Here is a 21727-nt window from a genome sequence, read left to right as displayed (position 1 = left end):
ATTGCATCTATCCATTTGTCTACATCATCACCTTTCACAGCTTCTTTGTAATTGGGAGGATCATCTTGAAGATTTATGTCATCTATACTTAGTATATAATGATCTTTAAGTATGACTCGTCTTTGTTTTTTAACTCTCCCACTGTTTTTCATGATTAGGGATATTGAGATCCAATCTCCTTTTACTGCCACTGTCCTGGAGATTTTTAATGTCTTCATGCAGAATCTTCATCTTCTGATAGACTGATATCTTTCATAGGAGTGATATGATTTGAATTTTCTTGTGTAGATTGTTCATCTTCTAACAGTCTGATATCTTCTATAGGATTTATTTGATCTGAATTTTCAAGAAAAACAGCATCTCTGCTTTCTATTAATCCTTTTTCAGAATGGTAGAATCAATATCCTCTACCATTCTCAACATATCCAATGAACTTGCATTCCCATGTTTTATCTTTTAATTTATCCCTTAAAGGTTTTGGGATAAGTACATGGGCTTTGCATCCCCATATTTTTATATTTTCTAGGAGAAAATACAGTTTACCTCTCTGAAGTTTCAGGAGTTTTTCAATTTTAACCCTAAAGTTCAAAAATTGGCAATTTACCCCCCTGAAGTTTCAAAAATTGGTAATTTGAACCCTCCGTTTAATTTTTTTGTCTAAATAGACGGAAATCTATGAAATTACATCATTACCCTCAGGCTTTTTTAAAAAAATTTCCTCAATTTAACGGAAATTAGTAACGGAAAGTTTAAATTGCTAATTTTTGAAACTTCGGGGGGGTAGATTGCCAATTTTTGAACTTTGGGGTTAAAATTGAAAAACCTCTGAAACTTCAGGGGGTAAACTGCATTTTTCCCTATTTTCTAAGTTGGGTTTCAGACTTGTCCAGATTTCATAAGGGGTTAAAGGTTTAGATTTTGTCTTAACCTTGTTGAGTATATAAGCTGCTGTGGATAAGGCTTCTCCCCAAAAATGGATAGACAAGTCAGCGAATGCCATCATTGACCTTATCATTTCCATTAAAGTTCTATTTCTTCTTTCTGCAATACCATTTTGTTGAGGCTTATATGGCATTGTGTACAAATGTTTTATACCATTCTCTTTGCAGAAAGTATCTATAGCTTCATATTCTCCCCCATATCATTATTCAAGGTTTTGATAGATCTTCCTATTTGTTTTTCTACCTCTAATTTGAATTCTTTGAATTTATCAATAGCTTCAAATTTATTTTTGATGAGGTAGATACATCCATACCTTGAATAGTCATCGATGAAGGTAATAAAGTATTCCATTCCTCTATGTGTCTTAGTTCTGAATGGTCCGCAAATATTTGAGTGAATTACTTCTAATAATTCTGATGATTTTCAGTGTTTAGAAAAAGACTTGTTAGTCATTTTTCCTTTAATACATGATTCACATATATTAAAATCTCCATAATTAATATGAGGTCGTAATCCACTTTTGTTCATTCTTATCAATTTATTTCTGTTGATATGGCCTAATCTTAAATGCCATAGATAAGAACTACTTTCAGACACTTGTGAATAATGTGAAATGGAAACTTTATTATCAACTTTAATGGAATACATATTGTCAACTCTTGTACCATTTACAGATGTGTTTCCTTTCTTAATATAGACATTCCCAGATTTAAATTTTATCCCGTATCCCTTGTTATCTAATATAGGAACTAATATTAGATTTCTCCGGATACTAGGAACATACAAAACATCATGTAAGACAATAACTGAACCTTTGACAGATATCTTACACTTTCCTTCTCCTCACACGTCACTATATGTGTTGTTGCCCATGTAAACTTTGTGCTCTCCAACAGCTTTCTCTTTGAAGTCCACAAAAAATTTCCTCTTGTTTGTGATGTGTCTGGTTGCTGCTGAATCTATCCACCATGAGCTAGAAGTTGGTTTTGCCATCAATACTTCAGTGATTGTCATTGCAATCTCCTTCTGTGGTTTAACACCGTGGAGTTTTGGACAATTCTTTTTAAAGTGTCCAACTTTTCCACATTTGAAACATGCTCCTTTAGCTTTGATTTTACTGTTTGGCTTACTTTTCCATTTTCTTTTGAATTTTAGTGGCTTGATTCTGAATGAAGGAAGAGTTCGAACAGTCTGATTTGAGTTTTGAGCCATCATCAATTTGCTAGATGTTCCTTCTCGCCTTCTTCTCTTCATTCTCTCTTCTTCGAGTACTAGTATCACTGGTAAAGAAATCATGGAGACTTCTTTTCCACTAAGTGTTAAAGAAGTTACCACATGTTCCCATGATAAAGGAAGGCCGTTAAGTATGGTGGTGACCTGCATTCTGTCTGATACAAGATGACCAGCATTTGCAAGCTCTTTTGCTAGTAATTCCATTTGGTTAACAAATTCGCCTACATAGTAATTGTCACTCATACGTGTACGGTTGTATTTGTCTAATAGCAACTGTACATGTGTATCAGATCTTGGGCCGTACTTTGCTTCCAGTGCTTCCATCACTTCTTTAGCAGACTCATGACTTTTGAATAGAGGAATGATATTATCTTTCATGTTGTAGAGAAGGGTTGCTCTCACCATTAAGTCGGCTTCTATCCATTTTTCATGCTTCTGTTTGGCTTCGCTGTCATTTAGGTCAGCTGGATCGGGCTTCACAGATATAAGGGTATACTGTGTTTTGTCATATGTGAGTACATAAGTTATGTGTCGTTTCCACATTCTAAAATTCATTCCATTAATACTCTCCAGTCTAGAGGAATCAATGCTACTTTTAATAGCCATCGTTAGAAAGTAGATTTAACAACACAATAATAATAATAATAATAATAATAATAATAATAATAATATTTATTATTTTTCAGTACAATTTTTACAATTGTCTAAATAACTATACTAATTATTACAAGCTAAATAATTTGTTTGTGATTCTAATTATTATTACAAACTAGTATTGTCTGTAAAGATAAAAATAAGAACAATAAATAATAACAACTTCAGCTCAATAATCTTCAGGATGAGTCAGACACGCCTTATATTTGTTCAGATGTCCCCTATAATATTCAAGAGATGGATTTGGTGGACTGACCCGTTCACCCGTCCTTGGAGGAGTGTAGCGGTGCATGCTAGTAGGCCACGGGTCCCTTGTGTAACGCCCCAAGTTCTAGAGGTAGAGCGATTGGGAGCAATTGTAACATATTCATATTTAAACAAAATAAAAATCATTCTCCTAATATAAGATCATAACGTCACCAGAGTACTACAATTTTTCATTTATAGAATCACAAACACATAATGTGCTAGTATTAATAATCTCATAAGCAATAAAATTACACCGTCTATGCTTAGCCCAAGCCGTCTATAGATTGAAGTCCCAGACACTTCTACTGCTACTGCTCCTGCTGGACCATAAAGCAGCAATAGGATTTTTTTTTTTAACAACTAAGAGGCCCACTGGTACCCATGTCTTCAATATTACGATATATATATAGAGCAATCTGAAAAAAGATGTATAGAGAGAAGGGGTGAGTTCGACAACTCAGTAAGTAGCCACAAAACCAAGATACTATAAAACATGCTATACAGATTTCTATGTCGATCAGAATCTCAGTTATGCACAATAACAATTTAGGCAGAATAACATAATTAACAAAATAAGCATGATAGTTGCAAAATGAGTAATTGACAATTAATACAAGAATCGCAAGTAAGTTATGAGATATGCAAACACTTCATTTTGCTTTTCTTTTAAAATTATTGTTTTACCCTTTGACTCGACGCCACAATTTTACCGTGAGCAGCGCACGTTGGCGTGTCTCGAAGGACCTATATGCTCATCTTGTCGTCACAGGGGAGAGCTACCAGGTTGGGAACTTCCCTAGGTGAAGGCCACCTGGCCGGTAGCACACACCTTCTCGTAACCGTCCTTCGTGTGCTTGCCATGCTACCCTATATGGTACCGATCGTCACTATAATCGTGTCTCGGGTTAAACATTTTTAATCATGAATGCATATATAACATTTCATATGATTTGTAAACTCATCTGTAACTGTATACTGTGCTATGAATGCACATATAACATTTCATATGATCTGTAACTCATCTCTAACTGTATACTATGCCATGAATGCACATATAACATTTTATATGATCTGTAAACTCATCCGTGCCATGAACTTTGAGAACTCTTTTCATTCATAATTGCAGTCATGTATAAATCATGAAATATGGTAACTGTATCAAAATTCTTAAACAATGACATATGAATAAATAAAACTTGTCATTAAAATATGGAAGGAAGTGCAATTGAAAATCATATAAGTGGATTCTTTATAAAATCCCCAACATTTTTCAAAAGATTTATAATAAAAATTTGTTGGGGTTTTTGGTGTTGTGTCCCCTTACCTGGCACTGTATGCCCTTATTTTGAATCTGCATCCAACTCACAATTCCTACAACGGAGGTAAAAATTACCTTAGTCATTAATTCGTTTTCAAGTCTCAATCATGCATCACTTTAGTTGCTAAGGATCTTAACTCTAATCTTTATCCTACCATCATCTATCCTTAGCCAAAAACATTATAGTGACATCAACCCTACCATGCTTGATTTATATGCCTCACATAGAATTCTAATAATCAATTCCACTAAGGCCTTAATTTAACCAATTGCTTTACACTAAAATACCAAGGTTATAACATTCTTATTACTTTAAAATCATCCGACTACAATTAACAGCTTAAGAAGTCTATCTAGCTATAATATCGCTATCTTCCTAAGCCATTTAATTTAGCAACTTACTCCCAATATCAAAAGCTTAGAAACATTTACAACAATCACTCTAATTATCATAAGACGTACTAGCATCTAAACCCAATAAGCATCAACTTAATATTAGGAATTTAGCTACATAAAAGATATGAAAATATTACCTTGGAGAATTCTCATATTTTATTTTATTTTATTTTCCTTCTTCCTCCTCTTTCTTTCTTTCTCTTCTCTCTTTCCTTTCTTCTCTCTTTTCTTCCAGTCTTTTCTTCTCTCTTTTCTCTTCTCTCTTTCCTTTCTTTTCTTCCTCTTTCTTTCTTCTCTTCTACCGGATCTCTCCTTCATCTCACGCTCACTTGAGCTGTGAGCAATTGAGTGGATTTGCTCTCCTTAAATACCCACTGTATGTGGGACATTTGTCCCACATACACTCAACTTCTGCTACACACAAGACAGGTGTAAGAAATGGAGAGAATTGCTCCTTGTGAGCTTGCCACGTGTGGGACATTTGCCCCACATGCACTCCACTCCAGCTACAACAAAGACAAATGTCCAGGAATGTCTCAAGAGAATGACACCTTAGAACCCCAGGTGTTCACCGAGAAAGCAAGGGCAACATGCTATATAACACCTGTACCTTTAGGTGTCAACCAAGGCCATGTGTCATCTTGAGCTTGATGACTTGTCAAACAAACTCCTCATGCATTTACATTAAAACGTGATTATAAAAATCTATAATTAATCCTTAATGAACCTAAACCTTTTGACTAACATATACCAAAAAATCGTGCCTTACAGACATCATTAACCCGTCCAATTAATTTCCCAAATCACAGCAGCTTGACCTATTAAACTTGGGAAAATCATAACTTTTTCAATTTATCTCCAATTGAAACGAAATTTGGCTTGAAATTTTCTTCATTCAAAGATCCAAAACATATCCAAAAATCATAGCAACCCATAACATTTTGGTACCTCCAAACGCACTTGAAATCCTGTGCCTCTGTTTGACTGAAATTACTGTTTTGACACTTGAATTTTCTAAAAAGGGAAAATTACAGTTTACCCCCCAAAAGTTGACAGCGTTTTTCAATTCGAACATCAAAGTTTCAATTTTTGCAATTCACCCCCACAAAGTTTCAATTTTTTTCAATTCGACCAATATTATCCCAAAATTCCCATATTGCCCCTGATTTTTTTTAATTTTTTAAATTTTTTATGAAAAAAAAAAATAATTTGGGGGGGTGCAAAAATGGCCAGATGGGAAGTTTTGGCCATAGCCAAGCCACCCCGAATTTTTTTTTTTAAATTTTTTTATAAAAAATAAAAAAATAAAAATTATGGGCAATATGATAAGTTTTGGATATAATTGGTCAAATTGAAAAAATTTGAAACTTTGGGGGGGGGGGGGTGGATTGCAAAAATTGAAACTTTGGTGTTCGAATTGAAAAACGCTGTCAACTTTTGGGGGGTAAACTGTAATTTTTCCTTCTAAAAATCATAACTCCTTCTACAAGTGTCCAAAAATCATGAAACCACTTTTAAAATCTTCATTTCTCATCATTCTATAAGGAATTAAAACAGTTTTATTTAAGGTCACTCATAGAATTTTTTGCGTCCAAAACAATGTGACTTTTCTTTCAATAACCCACTAAAATTCTAACTAGCAATTTTTTCATCATCTTTTACATTAAGTCTATTTACCTAACTCCATATAAATCTTAATAAGATTGCAAATCCTCCTTATCTTTGATGTTAATATCACCATTATTCTAGGGTATAAATTTCGGGGTATTACACCTTGGGTTCTGCTCAATGGTCCTAACAATCCGTAAAGGATGTGGACCCCTTAGGCGCCTATCAGATGAGATCTCCTCTGTAGCTAAATCTGGAACAGTGAATGCAACCTCCTTGTGTTGACTTGGAGCCAACCAGCAAGGTCGGATAAACCTTCGATGCAAACTTCGATGGCTTTGATTAGAAGTCTCACCTTTTTCCCAATTATTTATAGAATTATTATGCTGAAAATTATTAAAATTACTGTAAATAGAACCTGTAGAATTATAGCCCTTCGAATCAGCTTTCCAATGGTTTTTGAATGGACGAAATTGGGGCCGAAACGAGCCAGAATGATCGAAATTGCCGAAATTCCCATGAACCGTGCGGGTCTGCTGAAACCCGGTTGCTTGAACCAGGTCTGCTGAAACTGGATTGCCTGAACCATGGGTTGAAACGTGGGTTAAATCCCGGGTCGGATTTTGGATATGGGCGGACAGGCGGGTTGGGCTTCAGTGGGTCGGATTGTGATGCAACAGGTCGAGATTCAGCGGGTCGGGCATCAGTGTTCACGGGTTTCTCGTTTTTCTTGATCTGGGCTTGGGCTTGCAACATGGACTTTCGGGCCGTGTATTTCCACTTTGGGCCGGAGCGAAACGGTTGGCGAAGCGGGTCGAGTGCAATCTTTCGGGCGTGCTCCAGAAGACGTGGAGCGGGTCGGTCGACTAGATCCGGTTTTGAAACGGCGACGTTCCTATTTTCTGGAACGGGGTCGTCTTGATAACATGCGCTGAAAGGCGCCTGTTTGAGGAGACGCGAAACGGTGTCGTTCTGGTCATCCAGAACGGCGTCGTTTGAAAAGAAACTAAAAGGGGTTACCTAAGGGTGCTGGACGACGTTGTTTGATGCAGGGGCTTCCTCAGTTTGTAAAATGGCGTCGTCTGAGGTTGGGGAATTTACAATTTTCCTCAACCCGTCGTCTTCTTCCTCCAGATATCCTCCTTTTTTCGAATTTTCTTCCTCTGCTTGGTGATTTGAGTTTTTGGCTTTTGGATTTTCTTCTAGGTCTTCTTCTAGATCTTCTTCTTCTGTTTCTTCTTCTTCCCACGAAGCAGGATATATGAAGAAATCGTCAGATGAAGACACACATGAGTTTTCTTCTTTTTTCTCACCGTTTCCCGAAGCAAAATTCGCAAATGGAGATGCATTATCAGAAACTTCAGGAGTAATTTTTTGAGGAAAAATTTTCTCAGAATCATGTAAAGGAAGACTGAGAAATTTTTTCCAATATTTTTGTTCTAAAAAATACGTTATCCTTAAAGCACAAATATTACCTGTATAATGTAATCCACCGACTGTGATTATAAGGGGTTTGTCCTCTGGCTTTTGCAATGATTGATGCAAATTGTAGAAAGCCACAGAAGAGGCTAAACCGATGACTTGTCTGTGAATTGTTTGATAAATGTCAGACAAAAGTTGTTGAGGATCTTCAATTGTTTCTTCTGGTTCTTCAATCTTCTCTTGTTCTTCCATATTACTGTGCTCTGATACCACTGTAGGATTCTTAAATATAGGATCTTTGTAAATTCTTCAGAAAAGATTTCTCCCGTTAGGGTGGAAATCTGGTGGAGAATAAGAGTGTTTAGAATGTAGAAAAACCAGAAGAAAACTAAACAAAGATTTCACGTGAAAAATAGAATAATAAATCTGCATTCTCATGGGACTCTATTTATAGAGTTCCAATACAACTCTTGGTCAAGAGTTACCACTCTTGACCTGCTACCTCCACAAGAAGTAATTTTACTTTCCTGTAAAATCTACATGATCTGATGTGGTGATGACCACACTAATAATAGTGTGATCATCCTTTATACCATCAATATGCACAAAAATTGGCGCATTTAAACACTTTCGAAGCATTCTAGCTTCGAAAGGAAGAAAAATCAACATTAATGTTAGAAATTACATAAGCAAAATTCGAAGAAACAAAAAAAAAAAGAAAAAAAAAAAAAAGCTGATTCACTACAAAAATCACCATAAGCGCATCCCCTTCAAGGAAGAAAACATCCATGCCAGTAGATCAAGGCAATCGAATTGCAAGATTGCAAGAAGAGTAGCTGTGGCTTCTCCCAAAAAGACATAAGATGAATGAAGCTTCAAGGTGGCTGCAGCAAAAATATCCCCAGAGTCACTAGGCACTGCTATTGTGACTGCAAAGTTACTTTTTATGGCAACATCAAAATTTCCCTTGATGCTGCCCGCACGAGGGGAAAGCCATAAAGAGGGGAGAGAGGCATTATGCCCGGGCGAGAGATGGAAGCCCAGAGTAGAATGCAGCTATTGAGGCTGTGTTTGACAACCGGTTTTGGGGCAACGATGTTGGTTGTGTACTGTTCAGTTACTTTGAAATTATCTGCCAAAAGCTACTAGAATTAAGACAGTGAACATGAGACTTGCTTCAAATAATGCGCCAATTTGCAGCCTGATTTTGTTGTTTCAAAAATGCCCCTGCAACAAACAGAAGTATCACTATGTTTGTTGTTCCAAAAAGCAAGAAGAAGTATCACTATGTTTGGGTAGCCTCATGAATTAATTTGTTCCTTAAAACTTTCTTTTTTTGGCCCTTACGCGGGATAAGATATGCTAAGAATACAAAAAACTGAAATACGGGCTATTCGATTCCTGCCGCCAAAACAACCACAATTCCTATACCAAAAATGAAATACGAGAATAGCTGTACGGAAATAATGTATCCGCCAACTGGAATAGCAATACCCACCAAGATGAGCAACCAAACAGCACTCTTCTTCCATCAAATAACCCAACGCACGACTATCACAAAACAGTGACAGACTTAGCGCCAACGGCTGCTTCCCACGGCTGTACACCGCCACTTCCAGCTTTCGCCGCTGCCGGAGAGAACGCCGTCAGTCATCGACTGCCGTTCCCGCACTCAGCCCAGCGACGCTGCTCCGACGTTGCAGCCCCGCGCAGAGTGTTACCCACCGTGACAGCAATCTCAAACACCCACGCACAGCGGAAATCAACCCAGCCTTTACAAGACTTCTGCACAGGTAAACCACTCTCGAACGATGGCTTACTGCACCGTAGAAAAACACCTCAGAAAATAACTGCTCTGATAGCAGATGATTGGAACCCAAGGGTTTCTATCGATTAAAAATCATCAAATACAGAAACCGCTTCGAGCGGATCAAACCTTCAATGACCACTTAGCAGGGGTCAGGTCTACTTAAATTGCTTATAGCAATTGTTTGAAATTATTCTCTTTGATGGATGCAAAACAAGCCTAACGTGGGAACAAAATCCAAAGAAACGAAATAAGCAAGCATAGTTAGCTGTCAAGCAAAATAAAGATAAATTAGGAAAGAAATATGGGGATTATTTGAGCATCCTATCAGTGAATGAATCTTTTGATCCCAACCAGCCATTCTCTTGTGTATTGTTGTGTCCAAATGTTAATCAAATAGTGAAGTTTAGGCACATACAAACAGACCCAGATTTTTAAAGAAAAAGATCTGGAAAAGAATGTGACAAGGTTTAATTTTCTCCCATGTAGTTAGTTCAGCTTTTTAGAATTAGGCTACTCAACTAATTTGATGCAATTTAGAGAATGTGTCTATATGATTGTAGAGTTAGTGGTTAGTTGAGGGGTTGGTTAGGTTGAAATGGCAACGATTGCATATATCTGTACTTCTTCAAATTTTAGAACCCTTGAAAATTGGCAACATAAAACCTATTGTTGGACTCAGAAATGGCAATTGATTTATTGAATAAAAGGGTTTTACAGGTTAAATATCTCAGAGCGAGATAGAGGAATGTCAAGATGTATAATGGCGCGTTATGGTTTGTGATCTTAATTATTTTTGGAGGCGCAGTCTTTGATGAACAAGTTGGATAGGCAATATTGACAGTTAGACACAAACTATTGTGGCCTCCATTGTTGTATCAACCATGCAGCATATATATGCGATAAGATTTAATTCAAATTAATCCTGAAGAGTCATGCATAGATGGCCTTGTATACTGAGAAATGAGCTTGCTCATACGGTTTTAATCTTCGTGAACCTCCGAAGGAAAAAGGCATACACTTGTAAATAGGAAGATACATGAGGAGACATGTAAGTGTTTGAAAATTATTGATCTTTAGTGGAGCCTTTGTAGCTGTTCTTAGTGCAAAACCTAGCTTATAAAAACTTCATACCAATTCTGTCATTCGTAGGTACTCACATGTATTTGACTCTTCTCAGAGTTAAACTTCACCTTATCTGCCTTATGATTAAGCAAGCAGATGGAGTGGACCGCTCAATCTGTTCTGCAAGTGGTCTTGGAAAAGATTTTGTTTCCTTCATGCTCCACACTATTTTGCACACGTGCTAATTGTTTTGTTTTGCTCAAAGTAATTCTTGTTTGGTCCATTTGTTGCTATATCGGAGTTGTATGTATTCTACTTTTAGGTAGTGTCCTTGTTATTGGTATCAATGTGTTAATTTGTTGATCACAAAAAAATAAAAATAAAAAAATAAAAAAAAGCATTATGTTAAATTTGTGTTGAGCAAAGTTTCAAACGTGCTCTGAACGAAATAATCTATGCAACACCTCGAGTTTATTATTGAAACAAAATATAGTGCCTGAACGCCCATGAATAGTTTAATGAAAACCAATATTTTTCAAGTTTAAAGATTAATTATTCATGTATTATTATGACTTTGACTAACATTAGGTTATGTGAGGCCCAATCTAACCACCTTAGGTCAACACCCTAAGTTTCTAAAAATCTCTTTCATCTTAGAACACTTTAAGTTAATGTGACATTAGCATGTAACAGTGTTTTCAGAGAATGTGTTATGACTCTTCTTTCAAAAACGGCACGACTCTTCATACAAACTTAGACCTATTTTTTGGTTTTACGGAATATGCTAACACAATATGGATTTAATAATCTCTTTCTGTAGCAATTTATGATAAAACACTATTAACCACTTACTATAGACATAGATCGAACTAAAGACATAGAAGCCATAATAGAAAATGACTCTAGCTCAATACATAGCACTCACTGTAAATAAATAAAAATGGCACAACCTATACTATTTATTTTGAAAGCTTTTTGTCTCATTGTACTTGTCTACCACAACACTGAAAGCAACCTGTGAATGTATACAGAATAAATTAAAATAAATAACAAGTACTCTCCCCTTTTTGTCACAAATTGAAAAAAAGGTATTGTGATAACAGTAAAAGATACATCTATAAAAGCAAAGCAGGCAGGAAACAAGGAAATGAAATTTAAAAGAATGGCGAACATTTTAGCTTGTAAAAAGGCAGTAAATTGGGGATTTTCAGTGTACCAAGCTAGGGTTTTAACTAGTGTCAGTATATATGTGTTGTAACCCTATTCTTTACTTTCACCAAATTGAAAAGTTTTAACAATCCTCCCCCCAAACCCCCAAACACACACACACACAAAAATCAAGTCAAGTGATTTCTTAAACTATCACTCACATTCTTCTGATCCAACAAATATATTGAATATTCTGAGTCTATTGCGTAGGGTATATAACTAGCAGATTTTCTACTGATGGTGAAAACAAAGCAAAGACTTGTGGCAATCCCTACAAACAAGAATATCACGCCAAGTGGCCACATGGACCTACTGGGAGATGATAGTTGGGTGATCGTGAAAAAGCAGAGGATCACCATTTTGGTGCCTCCTCTACCTGCTGCCAAAAAGTTGACAACTCAAAACCTGGGACCAGATCAGCCACAAGCCACAACCAAAAAAACAGCGACTAACCAAATACAACTCCCAATTGATATATGTTCCAGAATGCCTCCAATTGAGGAACAAGAGAACTCGATGTCATTGGCCCCTAAACAGGGTATTCGATTTGCGGGAAAAGCTCCTGCTCAAGACATGCCAACATTAGCCAAGCCACCAAGGATAGATTTAAGAACAGAAGCAGGAAAGCCGGATCAAGTTGGCACATCAAAGATTTATGAAAGATTTGGGGTATCTGATGCCTCAAATGTGATCAAGCGGCCTAGACTATTAGACTGCCCCAGTATCATCCTCGACGGGGGAATGTTTCTAAATCAAAGGCTCAGGGCATCAAATCTTGAGAGGAAGCTTCAAAAAGCTGGTGGATTAAGCAGGTGGTTAGCATCACTTGGACTTGGTCAGTTTGTGAGGATTTTTCAAAGGAAGAGTGTTAATAAGTTTCAGCTGGTGAATTTAACAATGAAGAAGCTCAAGGATATGGGTGCAAATGCAGTGGGGCCTAGGAGGAAACTGATACATGCTATAAACTGTGTTTGCCAGCCCCATGGTTTGGAGGCCATCTGAATGTTCCTGGGATCTTTGCAGCATTTGGAAAATTTGGGGGACGGGGGGTGGGGGGAAGAAAGTCACTGTACAAATGCTACCGCCTAGTGCTGTTAGATATATTATGACAACTAGTTTAGGGGAGAATTAGAAAGCACAGTTTGCTGGTTGTTTCTTTTGTTCTCATCTTTTCTATCCTTTTTTTTATTTTTTATTTTTTACTTTCACAAATTTCAAATCAATTTGTATAAGATGAACTGAGAAGGTTCAGCTGTAGATAGAGCAGAATGGAGGATTGTTGTCGTCTTTTAGCTAACACATTTCACTTGGTATAAATTTTTCTTCATTTTAATTAAAAAAAAAAAAATTAGAAATTTATTTTTTCAAAGCATGTGCATCTTCCAATCGTGTCAAGGAAATGCTTCCTGAAATCAGTCCCTAAAAGATTTTTATGTGCATGTGATATCATCTAATAAAACACAAGATGAGACAATCTCGATCATCATAGAACCATAAAACGAGGCTATGACAATCTCCTCGTTGTGGTGGCTTGATACTTCCCCCACCTATGGTGAGATCTGCAAATTTTGGCCACGTGTTTTGAGATCCAATTCAAGAGCTTTATGTGAATAAATCTTGAGAAGAATCCAAATTTTGTACCAGCTTATCACCATATCAGAACGAGCATTGCTATCAGACACTACAAAATTTATAATATTCTTTTTATAAATTTACTTAACACTTACATAATTTTTGTCATTGTAAAAAATTTGGTAACATGCATCTTATTCTGATTCTAAGTATTTCATATAGAGTAAGTGTGATATTAATTATATAGAGTAGTGATAATCATAATACCACAGTCACTCATGCTGGTGTATTTTATAATATTATTTTTTAATATTAATATTCAAATTTTTTTTAATATTATAATACACTAGCGTAAGTGATTGTTCACTGACATTGATGTTATGATTATCACTACTCAATTATATATATAAAAATTTATGACCATCATCTTATTGCAAGCTGATTTTTTAAATGTGAGTTTTACCTTAGACATCTATCATATCTTTAACAGTTTCTGCTGAAAAATATCATTTGTGAAGTCTAAAAAAAAAAGTCATTTATGACTAGGGATTAAGTTCCAATACTCTAGATATTATACTGGTGCAATAACCTTACTTGGGGGTAGGCCTGGGTGTCAGTAGGAAAATTTTTGTTTCGCTAAAATGTCCGTAAAGTCGGAAATTTCACCGACTTATTTTACCAAATTTTTTTCCCGACACCGAATGGCGGTCGGTAAAGTCGGTCGATAAAGTTGGCATGTGTAAAAATTAAAAATTTTCTACGAAGTTGGTTGGTAAAGTCGGTTCGGTTAAAAAAATTTATTTCGCCTACCAAACCGAATTTGTTGAAAAAAAAAAAATTTATTCCGCCTACCGCCCATTGGTTATGCAGTGTCGATAAAAGTCGGTCGGCTATCTGTAAATTTGCCCAGACCTACTTCGGGGCGTTTATTTTAAAAAGAACAGCCCAAATTACAATAAAGCATAAGAAAGAAAAAAAAAAAAAAAAAATCAACTTCCATTCAAAATTATTACCAAACAACCTTTATTTACTATTTCTTCACAAAAAATTCAAAATTTATTTTTATTTTATATCACACCAATAATTTCTTATTACTGTTCAAAAAAAAGAAAAAATTCATAACAAATTTTTTTACCAAACAACCCTATTACACTTACCCCAGTAATTATTAGCTGTCAACAACATAGATTTGAGCCTCTTTACCTACCTTAAATAGAGAGTCAAACATGGAAAATGACAACTTCGAAGTACGTGGCTTGACAGGAACATATATTTTAAACACAACCCCCACTCGGTGGATCCAAATGCCAACAAAAACACATGTTGAATCCTATATTATGATCAAATGATCAATATAAATATATATATTATGATGGGTGGGATGATTCCATTTAAATGACACCTCCTCCTTTGAAGGGCGTCTGATTCTAATCTGTCACGTCGGCTAGTGGTTGAACAATGGAGCAACAACAAAGAAAAGCTGTTTCGGTTCCTTTGCTTGAATCTTCTAGTTCGACGGGAACAGCTTCCTCGGCTCAAACACTAGGAAATATTATAGTTTCCGTTGTTGGGACCGGCGTTTTGGGGCTCCCTTTCGCCTTCAGAGTTGCCGGTTGGCTTGCCGGGTTGCTTGGCGTTTTCATTGCTGCTGTCTCCAGCTACTACTGCATGCTTCTCCTTGTCAGTTCTTTCTTCAACTTTTTCTTTCTTTCTTTTCTCTTACTTCCCATATGCAGATTTGGTCTAGATCGAATTGAGATTTATGCCCTTTTTGTATAGTTTTTTGCTAAGTACTTTTGTACCCATATATAGAATTGTATCTTTGATGAGTTCAGGGAAGGAATTTATTCTCACCCCTCTAAAATTATTTCTTTGAAATTTAGTCTTTGGTTGTTTATTGAACATGTTTATCATGAACAAAATAGAATTGCTTGCCAGTATATGTTGATTTTCCCTTTATTACTTTTTTGCACTTTTGGGAACTTTTCCTCATCCAAAAGTTATATTTACTTTTCTGGGTTTACAGATTCAATGCAGGCAAAAGTTGGCATCAGAAGAAGAATCAGTGGAAGTGAAAACCTATGCCGACTTGGGTTATAAATGCTTGGGAAGAACAGGTGGTTATCTATCAGAATTCCTCATTTTGATTTCCCAATGTGGAGGTTCAGTGGCATATCTAGTGCTCGTTGCACAAAACCTTTCCTCAATATTCAAAGGCCATGGCCTCACCATGGCGTCTTACATATTTTTATTGGTGCCAATTGAAATTGGCTTGTCATGGATAGGCAGTCTATCAGCTCTAGCACCTTTTAGCATCTTTGCCAATATTTGTAATGTGTTAGCAATGGCAATTGTGGTGAAGGGGGATGTACAGCAAGTGGTAGGAAGTGAATTTTCGTTTAGAGATCGGACGGCAATCACATCCTTAGGAGCATTACCATTCGCAGGAGGGATGGCGGTTTTCGGGTTTGAGGGGTTTGGGATGACATTGGCCTTGGAAGCCTCAATGAAGGACAAATGCACATTCCCTAAGCTGCTGGCAAAGGCTTTCACTGGGATAACCCTTGTGTATTTTTTGTTTGGATTTTTTGGTTACATGGCCTACGGCGAACAGACTAAAGATATTATCACTCTTAATCTGCCCCATAATTGGTGGACTATAGCAGTTCAGGTAATGTGTGATCCACTCTCTTGTTCTTTGTAAATATTAAGGGCATGTTTGGGATTGCGTTTGAAGAGTCTAAAAGTGCGTTTAACACTAAAAAATAGCAAGGAAAAAAGTAATCGTTTGGTTAAAAAATTAAAAGCCTTTTTAAGAGTCTAAAAAACCTAAAAATGACCAAAACGTAATTTTGGCAAAAGCTTAAAAATGAAGCTTTTGCCAAAAATCGTTTTTTCACTTAAAAATTGTATTTCTCAAACGCAATCCAAAATATGCTCTAAGTACTCAATTGTGTGCTTTTATATGTCTTGACACATTATATATGTATCATTCTTTTGCCCTTGCTCATGGTACAGAGTGCTCTGTCCTTCTCCGTATCCTGGGTTTCTTGAATGCCAAGCAGTATATTTTGCTATTGTCTCATTATTGTTATTTGATTGCTGTGACGGAGAATCTTGGCATTTGCATATCATTGCTATATGCAGTAGTATATAATGTTGTTATAATTATATAAAACTTATTGGATACATGTGTCGATCATGTGCAAGATAAGAAAACTTGTTATTATACACAAACAAGTTTATTTCTATGCATGTGCTCATCAAACTTTGTTTTATCAAAACTAATTACTTTTCATCTCCTAGCATGATTTTGGGTATGCAATTATTGTCTTTGAATATATATATATATATATGGCTGTAATCCCATGTTTGGAAACATGAGACAGTTAAAGAAATGATGAAATGGTGATCTATGGTATTCTTCAATAATTTTGTGATGTCTTCCAACAGATTGGCCTGTGCTTGGGAATAATCTTCACATTCCCAGTCATGGTACATCCAATTAACGAGATTGTGGAAGCAAATTTAGAAAAGGGGAAATGGATTCAGAAGCTCCTCCGCAGAAGTGATTATTCAACAACAAGAATAGGGAAGTTTGCAATGTATATGAGCCGTGCAATTTTGGTGGTCAGCTTGGTGGTCTTGGCCTCGTGCGTGCCAGGGTTCGGTATGTTCGCCTCGCTCGTGGGAAGTACTGTATGTGCACTGATCTCATATGTTTTGCCAGCCTCATTTCACCTAATATTATTTGGTTCTTCTCTGCATTTCTAGCAAAAAGCCTTGGATTTTTGCATCTTGTCATGTGGGCTGCTTTTCGCCGTTTATGGTACTTATAACAGTATAGTAGGAATTTGAAGGGCATTGGACCCAAATCATGCTCCAGTGGAGAGGCCTGCTTATGAGACAGAGACACATGGATAATGTACAAAGGAAACTGTCTTCAAAACAATTTTGTCTTTCTTTTTGATCTGGGTTTGAAGTAGAAATACTGTCAATACATTCTCTTCTCCTTTATTAGTGCTGTTTCTTGAAAAGATAGACTTTAGAGGGATCAGTTTCAATCAATTCCCCCTTCTGATGTTTTACTCATGAGAGAAGAGAAGCTCCTTTCTTTCCCTTATCATTTTTTTGTAGCCATTCTTTTTGAAATTAGATACGTGTGTTATCATCTGGCTGTTAAGTTGACAATTAAGATAGGGTTTTGGTTATGAAATCAGGCTGAGAGTGCCAAACCCATCACTTGTGCGTGCCAGGGTTCGGTATGTTCGCCTCACTCGTGGGAAGTACTGTATGTGCACTGATCTCATATGTTTTGCCAGCCTCATTTCACCTAATATTATTTGGTTCTTCTCTGCATTTCTAGCAAAAAGCCTTGGATTTTTGCATCTTGTCATGTGGGCTGCTTTTCGCCGTTTATGGTACTTATAACAGTATAGTAGGAATTTGAAGGGCATTGGACCCAAATCATGCTCCAGTGGAGAGGCCTGCTTATGAGACAGAGACACATGGATAATGTACAAAGGAAACTGTCTTCAAAACAATTTTGTCTTTCTTTTTGATCTGGGTTTGAAGTAGAAATACTGTCAATACATTATCTTCTCCTTTATTAGTGCTGTTTCTTGAAAAGATAGACTTTAGAGGGATCAGTTTCAATCAATTCCCCCCTTCTGATGTTTTACTCATGAGAGAAGAGAAGCTCCTTTCTTTCCCTTATCATTTTTTTGTAGCCATTCTTTTTGAAATTAGATACGTGTGTTATCATCTGGCTGTTAAGTTGACAATTAAGATAGGGTTTTGGTTATGAAATCAGGCTGAGAGTGCCAAACCCATCACCTCAATGATGTGAACCAGCTTGTTGAAGTTACACTCCCCTTCAAAGATTTTGGCTGTCATAATCATAATAAGCTTGTTAATGACATAGCTGCCACATTTTAACATTGTTTGTACCACAATTATTATCACCAGCATGCATGTTAGGTCACACCTAAAACATCGAATCAAACGAGCCTAACCCTAATCTTCATTTGTCTTCATATAGGCTAGTTGACCTTACACATTATCCTTGTCTTTTTTTTTTTTTTTTTTTGATAAATGTTCGTGTACATTATGGAATAATGATAGAGATTACATTTTTATCTTACAATTATTTCATAATGTTGGTGTGTCAGTTTCAACCAACTTTTGAATTTATTTATTTATTTTTAAAAATGTTCGATACTATAATTCTATTTAATAATGCTGATGTGACACTTCAAAAAAAGTTGAATGGTTGATTTGGAGTGTCACATCAACATTGTTGGATAATTGTAAGATAAAAATATAATATTTAGCATTACTTTTTTTCTTTTCTTTTTTAAACAAAGTCTGATCCAAGTATTGGTTGGAATTGCTATATCAGCATCGATTGATAAAAATGTAGTTTCTAGCATTACTTTTACTCTTATGGTAAATGTATGAGTAACCCTTAAATCAGTTCTTATTTGGCTGGAACTATTATGCCGGCATTATAAGATTGTTGTAGGATAAAAATATAGTATATAAAGCTAAATGTCAATTACCTCTGATAGGAGGGTTGGCATTATGAGATTGTTGTAGGATAAAAATATAGTATATAAAGCTAGATGTCAATTACCTCGGATAGTAGGTTGGACCACCAGTGGCTATAGCATGGGCAGTGGTTGGTAGCAGCCAAGTGGAGAGAATTTAGGCAATCACAGAACAATCTTAAGATATCCAGATGGAGAATTGAGATTGGACATTGAAAATCTCTTGGGACCATGGCTGTCTTCCTAACAGTATCCTCTGTAAAAGCATCTCAAATGATTGCATTATTTGATGGGCAAATGCATCTTTTTTGGAGTGAGAGAGAGACATGGATGCTTGAAAGGCTAATGCCCTCCCCACTCACCCTGGCATGGTACACCCACTGATCCCACTCTTCTGCTTTTGGGCCTTTAGCTTTGGCTTAAGATTACAAAGTGCAAGTGAAAGTGAAAGGGGAAAGGGGACATCTATTCTCATTCTTTTTTCACAAAAAAACAGGGTGAATAAAGATCCAGAAAAAGGCAAAGGTTTTCATGTCTCTTTCAGTCTTTCTTGGACAAAACCTTGACAATTCCTTTTGTGTGGATTTGTGGCCACTAGATGTTTTATTCATAGTATCTGTTAAAGATATGTCCCTCAAAACAAAGATAGTATCATGTGGGGAGGGGCAGCACTTGCTGGTAAAGATGTTAATGCCTTCTTTGTTTTTTTATTTGGATTATCAGTTTCAAATAGTATCATCTACTGAAGCATATTTTATTTGTTTCAATACAACTGTGTTTAGATTCTCTCTGTCTCTTGAGTAAATAGTGCTATCTATTATTAATACCCCTTTTGAAAGTGAATGAATCAGCTTAAAAAATGCTTTTAGTATATAAAAAAATAGTGTCAAGCAAAAATGGGTCATTTTGGTTTAAGAAAAACTTAAAAAAAAAAAAAAAAAAAAAGGTTCAAAACTGTGTTTTTGGAAAAACTTGAAAATGATTTTTTTTGAATAGATAAAAATTCTGATTTGCAAAGCATTTGGGATAAGATGTCTTGTTGAGTTGATGTTACTTTTTTTTCTCACATCAATCAAATCTACTATAGTTCCGGTCAATTTTCTCAAGTTCACTCCTTTGCCAAACATAGCCTATAGAGACCGATGCATTGTTTACTAAAGCATGAATGAGGGTCAAGCATGATTTTGACAAGGAGCAAGCCTAAATTTTAGGCCCAAATAACTATATTTAACTATTTTAAGGGAAAAATTCAAAATTAAGGGGCCATGAGCCTTGCCGCGTGAGGGATTTGGCGCTGTAGTCTTTTTAACGGTTTATATTTAATTAAACTGGACTTTTAAAAAACAAAACATGTTGTAGTTTTTTTATGACATCTAAGACAATATATGTTTAATCCGTCCATCTAATTATATATATGTTTTTGTGTTCCAAATCTTTTATACGTGGCTATAAAGGTGAATAACTTTTTGAGATGTAACAAATCCATTGTTTTAATATTTTATAATTTAATTTTTTTTTTCTTTTCTCTTCAAAATGCTTAATCCCTAAACTTAATTATAATCGAGTTCAAGAGCATTAAATCCATAACCTTTATTAGTTGGCTGATTGATTTTTTTTTTTTTTTGACATGTTCTCACAAGAGAAGGGAGAAAGAAAATTCGAACTAATGACCTTCGCTTTATTAGACGTAGTTCACAGTTAATTGAGCTACTCATTGAGAGCATAAATATTAAAATATTTTGAATGTCATAATCAAAATTGAATTACGAAATGACGAAAATGACATTCTTAAACCCCAAACGTGACATGAAAAGTTTGCACGTGGAGGATTGTGAGATTTTTGCAGCAGTGGCGCTCCAAATGTTTGTCAGCCACCCTATCCCTCAAATCACATCAAATAAGTATGAAGCCAAAACCGCCTTCATATAAAAAATCATCCTCCTCTCTCCTTAGAACACAAAGGACCCACCACCTTAATATTTTAGCTTCTTTTGACCAAATCCCATGTTGTTTTTGATTCTCTTTTGGCTATAACACTGCTTTGGAACGTGAGTCCATCATGTTACAACAGTTGATTGTGTGTCAAGATAATAATTAAAAAAGTATCCGTAAAATAAAGTACAAGAGCGATCGAATTGCCCGCCAAAAAATAGCTACGATGTGTATATTTCTTTTTATCTAGTGTCCACTACTTCTTATAGCCGAATACGGCGTGCGCGCTCTTATTAGAGTCTTTCTTGTTTTTGCATTCTTTAGGTCTCATGACTTTTATAAATGACCACCTCATATTAAGATCACTACGTTATTGGCTTGCTAAAAGGAGGGGATCGGGTAAGGTGTTTTGTCGCTGTACTCGAGTCAACTGGTCAACATTATATAAAGGAAAAAAGTGATATTTTAAAACATTATGTATATGTCATTGATGAAACGTATACATTTGTAACGTATATATGAAAGTTGAATTTTTTGTACTAATCATGTTGGCACGATATAATGACCGTTAACTGATAAATAAATATGGTAAGGTGTCATTGTACAAATTGGATTAAAAAAATACGGTTAACAAAGCACACGACATATGTTTAGAGTATGTGAAAATAGCGTATTCTAAAGACAAATGTCAGCTTAATAAATTGAATTAAAAAAAAAAAAATTATCCAATTCAATTTTAGAAACACTACGTTTTAGCATTTATAGTTATAA

At 35.8% G+C, this 21727-nt stretch overlaps 2 protein-coding genes across 2 annotated transcripts; both read left to right on the top strand.

Moving 5' to 3' along the window:
- The first annotated feature begins 9351 nt into the window (after window positions 1–9351).
- LOC132191258 (uncharacterized) lies at window positions 9352–13200 on the top strand. Its single transcript, XM_059606200.1, has 2 exons — window positions 9352–9615; window positions 12114–13200. The coding sequence occupies exon 2, from the start codon at window positions 12141–12143 to the stop codon at window positions 12903–12905; it is 765 nt and encodes a 254-aa protein (XP_059462183.1). The 5' UTR covers window positions 9352–9615; window positions 12114–12140; the 3' UTR covers window positions 12906–13200.
- Window positions 13201–14886: 1686 nt separating this feature from the next.
- Window positions 14887–17543, top strand: LOC132191257 (amino acid transporter ANT1). Its single transcript, XM_059606199.1, has 3 exons — window positions 14887–15155; window positions 15502–16146; window positions 16929–17543. The coding sequence occupies exons 1-3, from the start codon at window positions 14934–14936 to the stop codon at window positions 17247–17249; spliced, it is 1188 nt and encodes a 395-aa protein (XP_059462182.1). The 5' UTR covers window positions 14887–14933; the 3' UTR covers window positions 17250–17543.
- Window positions 17544–21727: the final 4184 nt, after the last annotated feature.

Source organism: Corylus avellana, chromosome ca9 (assembly GCF_901000735.1).
Source record: "Corylus avellana chromosome ca9, CavTom2PMs-1.0".
NCBI classification, from domain to species: Eukaryota; Viridiplantae; Streptophyta; class Magnoliopsida; order Fagales; family Betulaceae; genus Corylus; species Corylus avellana.
The sequence above is the reverse complement of the archived record's forward strand: the minus strand, read 5'-3'. Positions and strand labels throughout refer to the sequence as shown.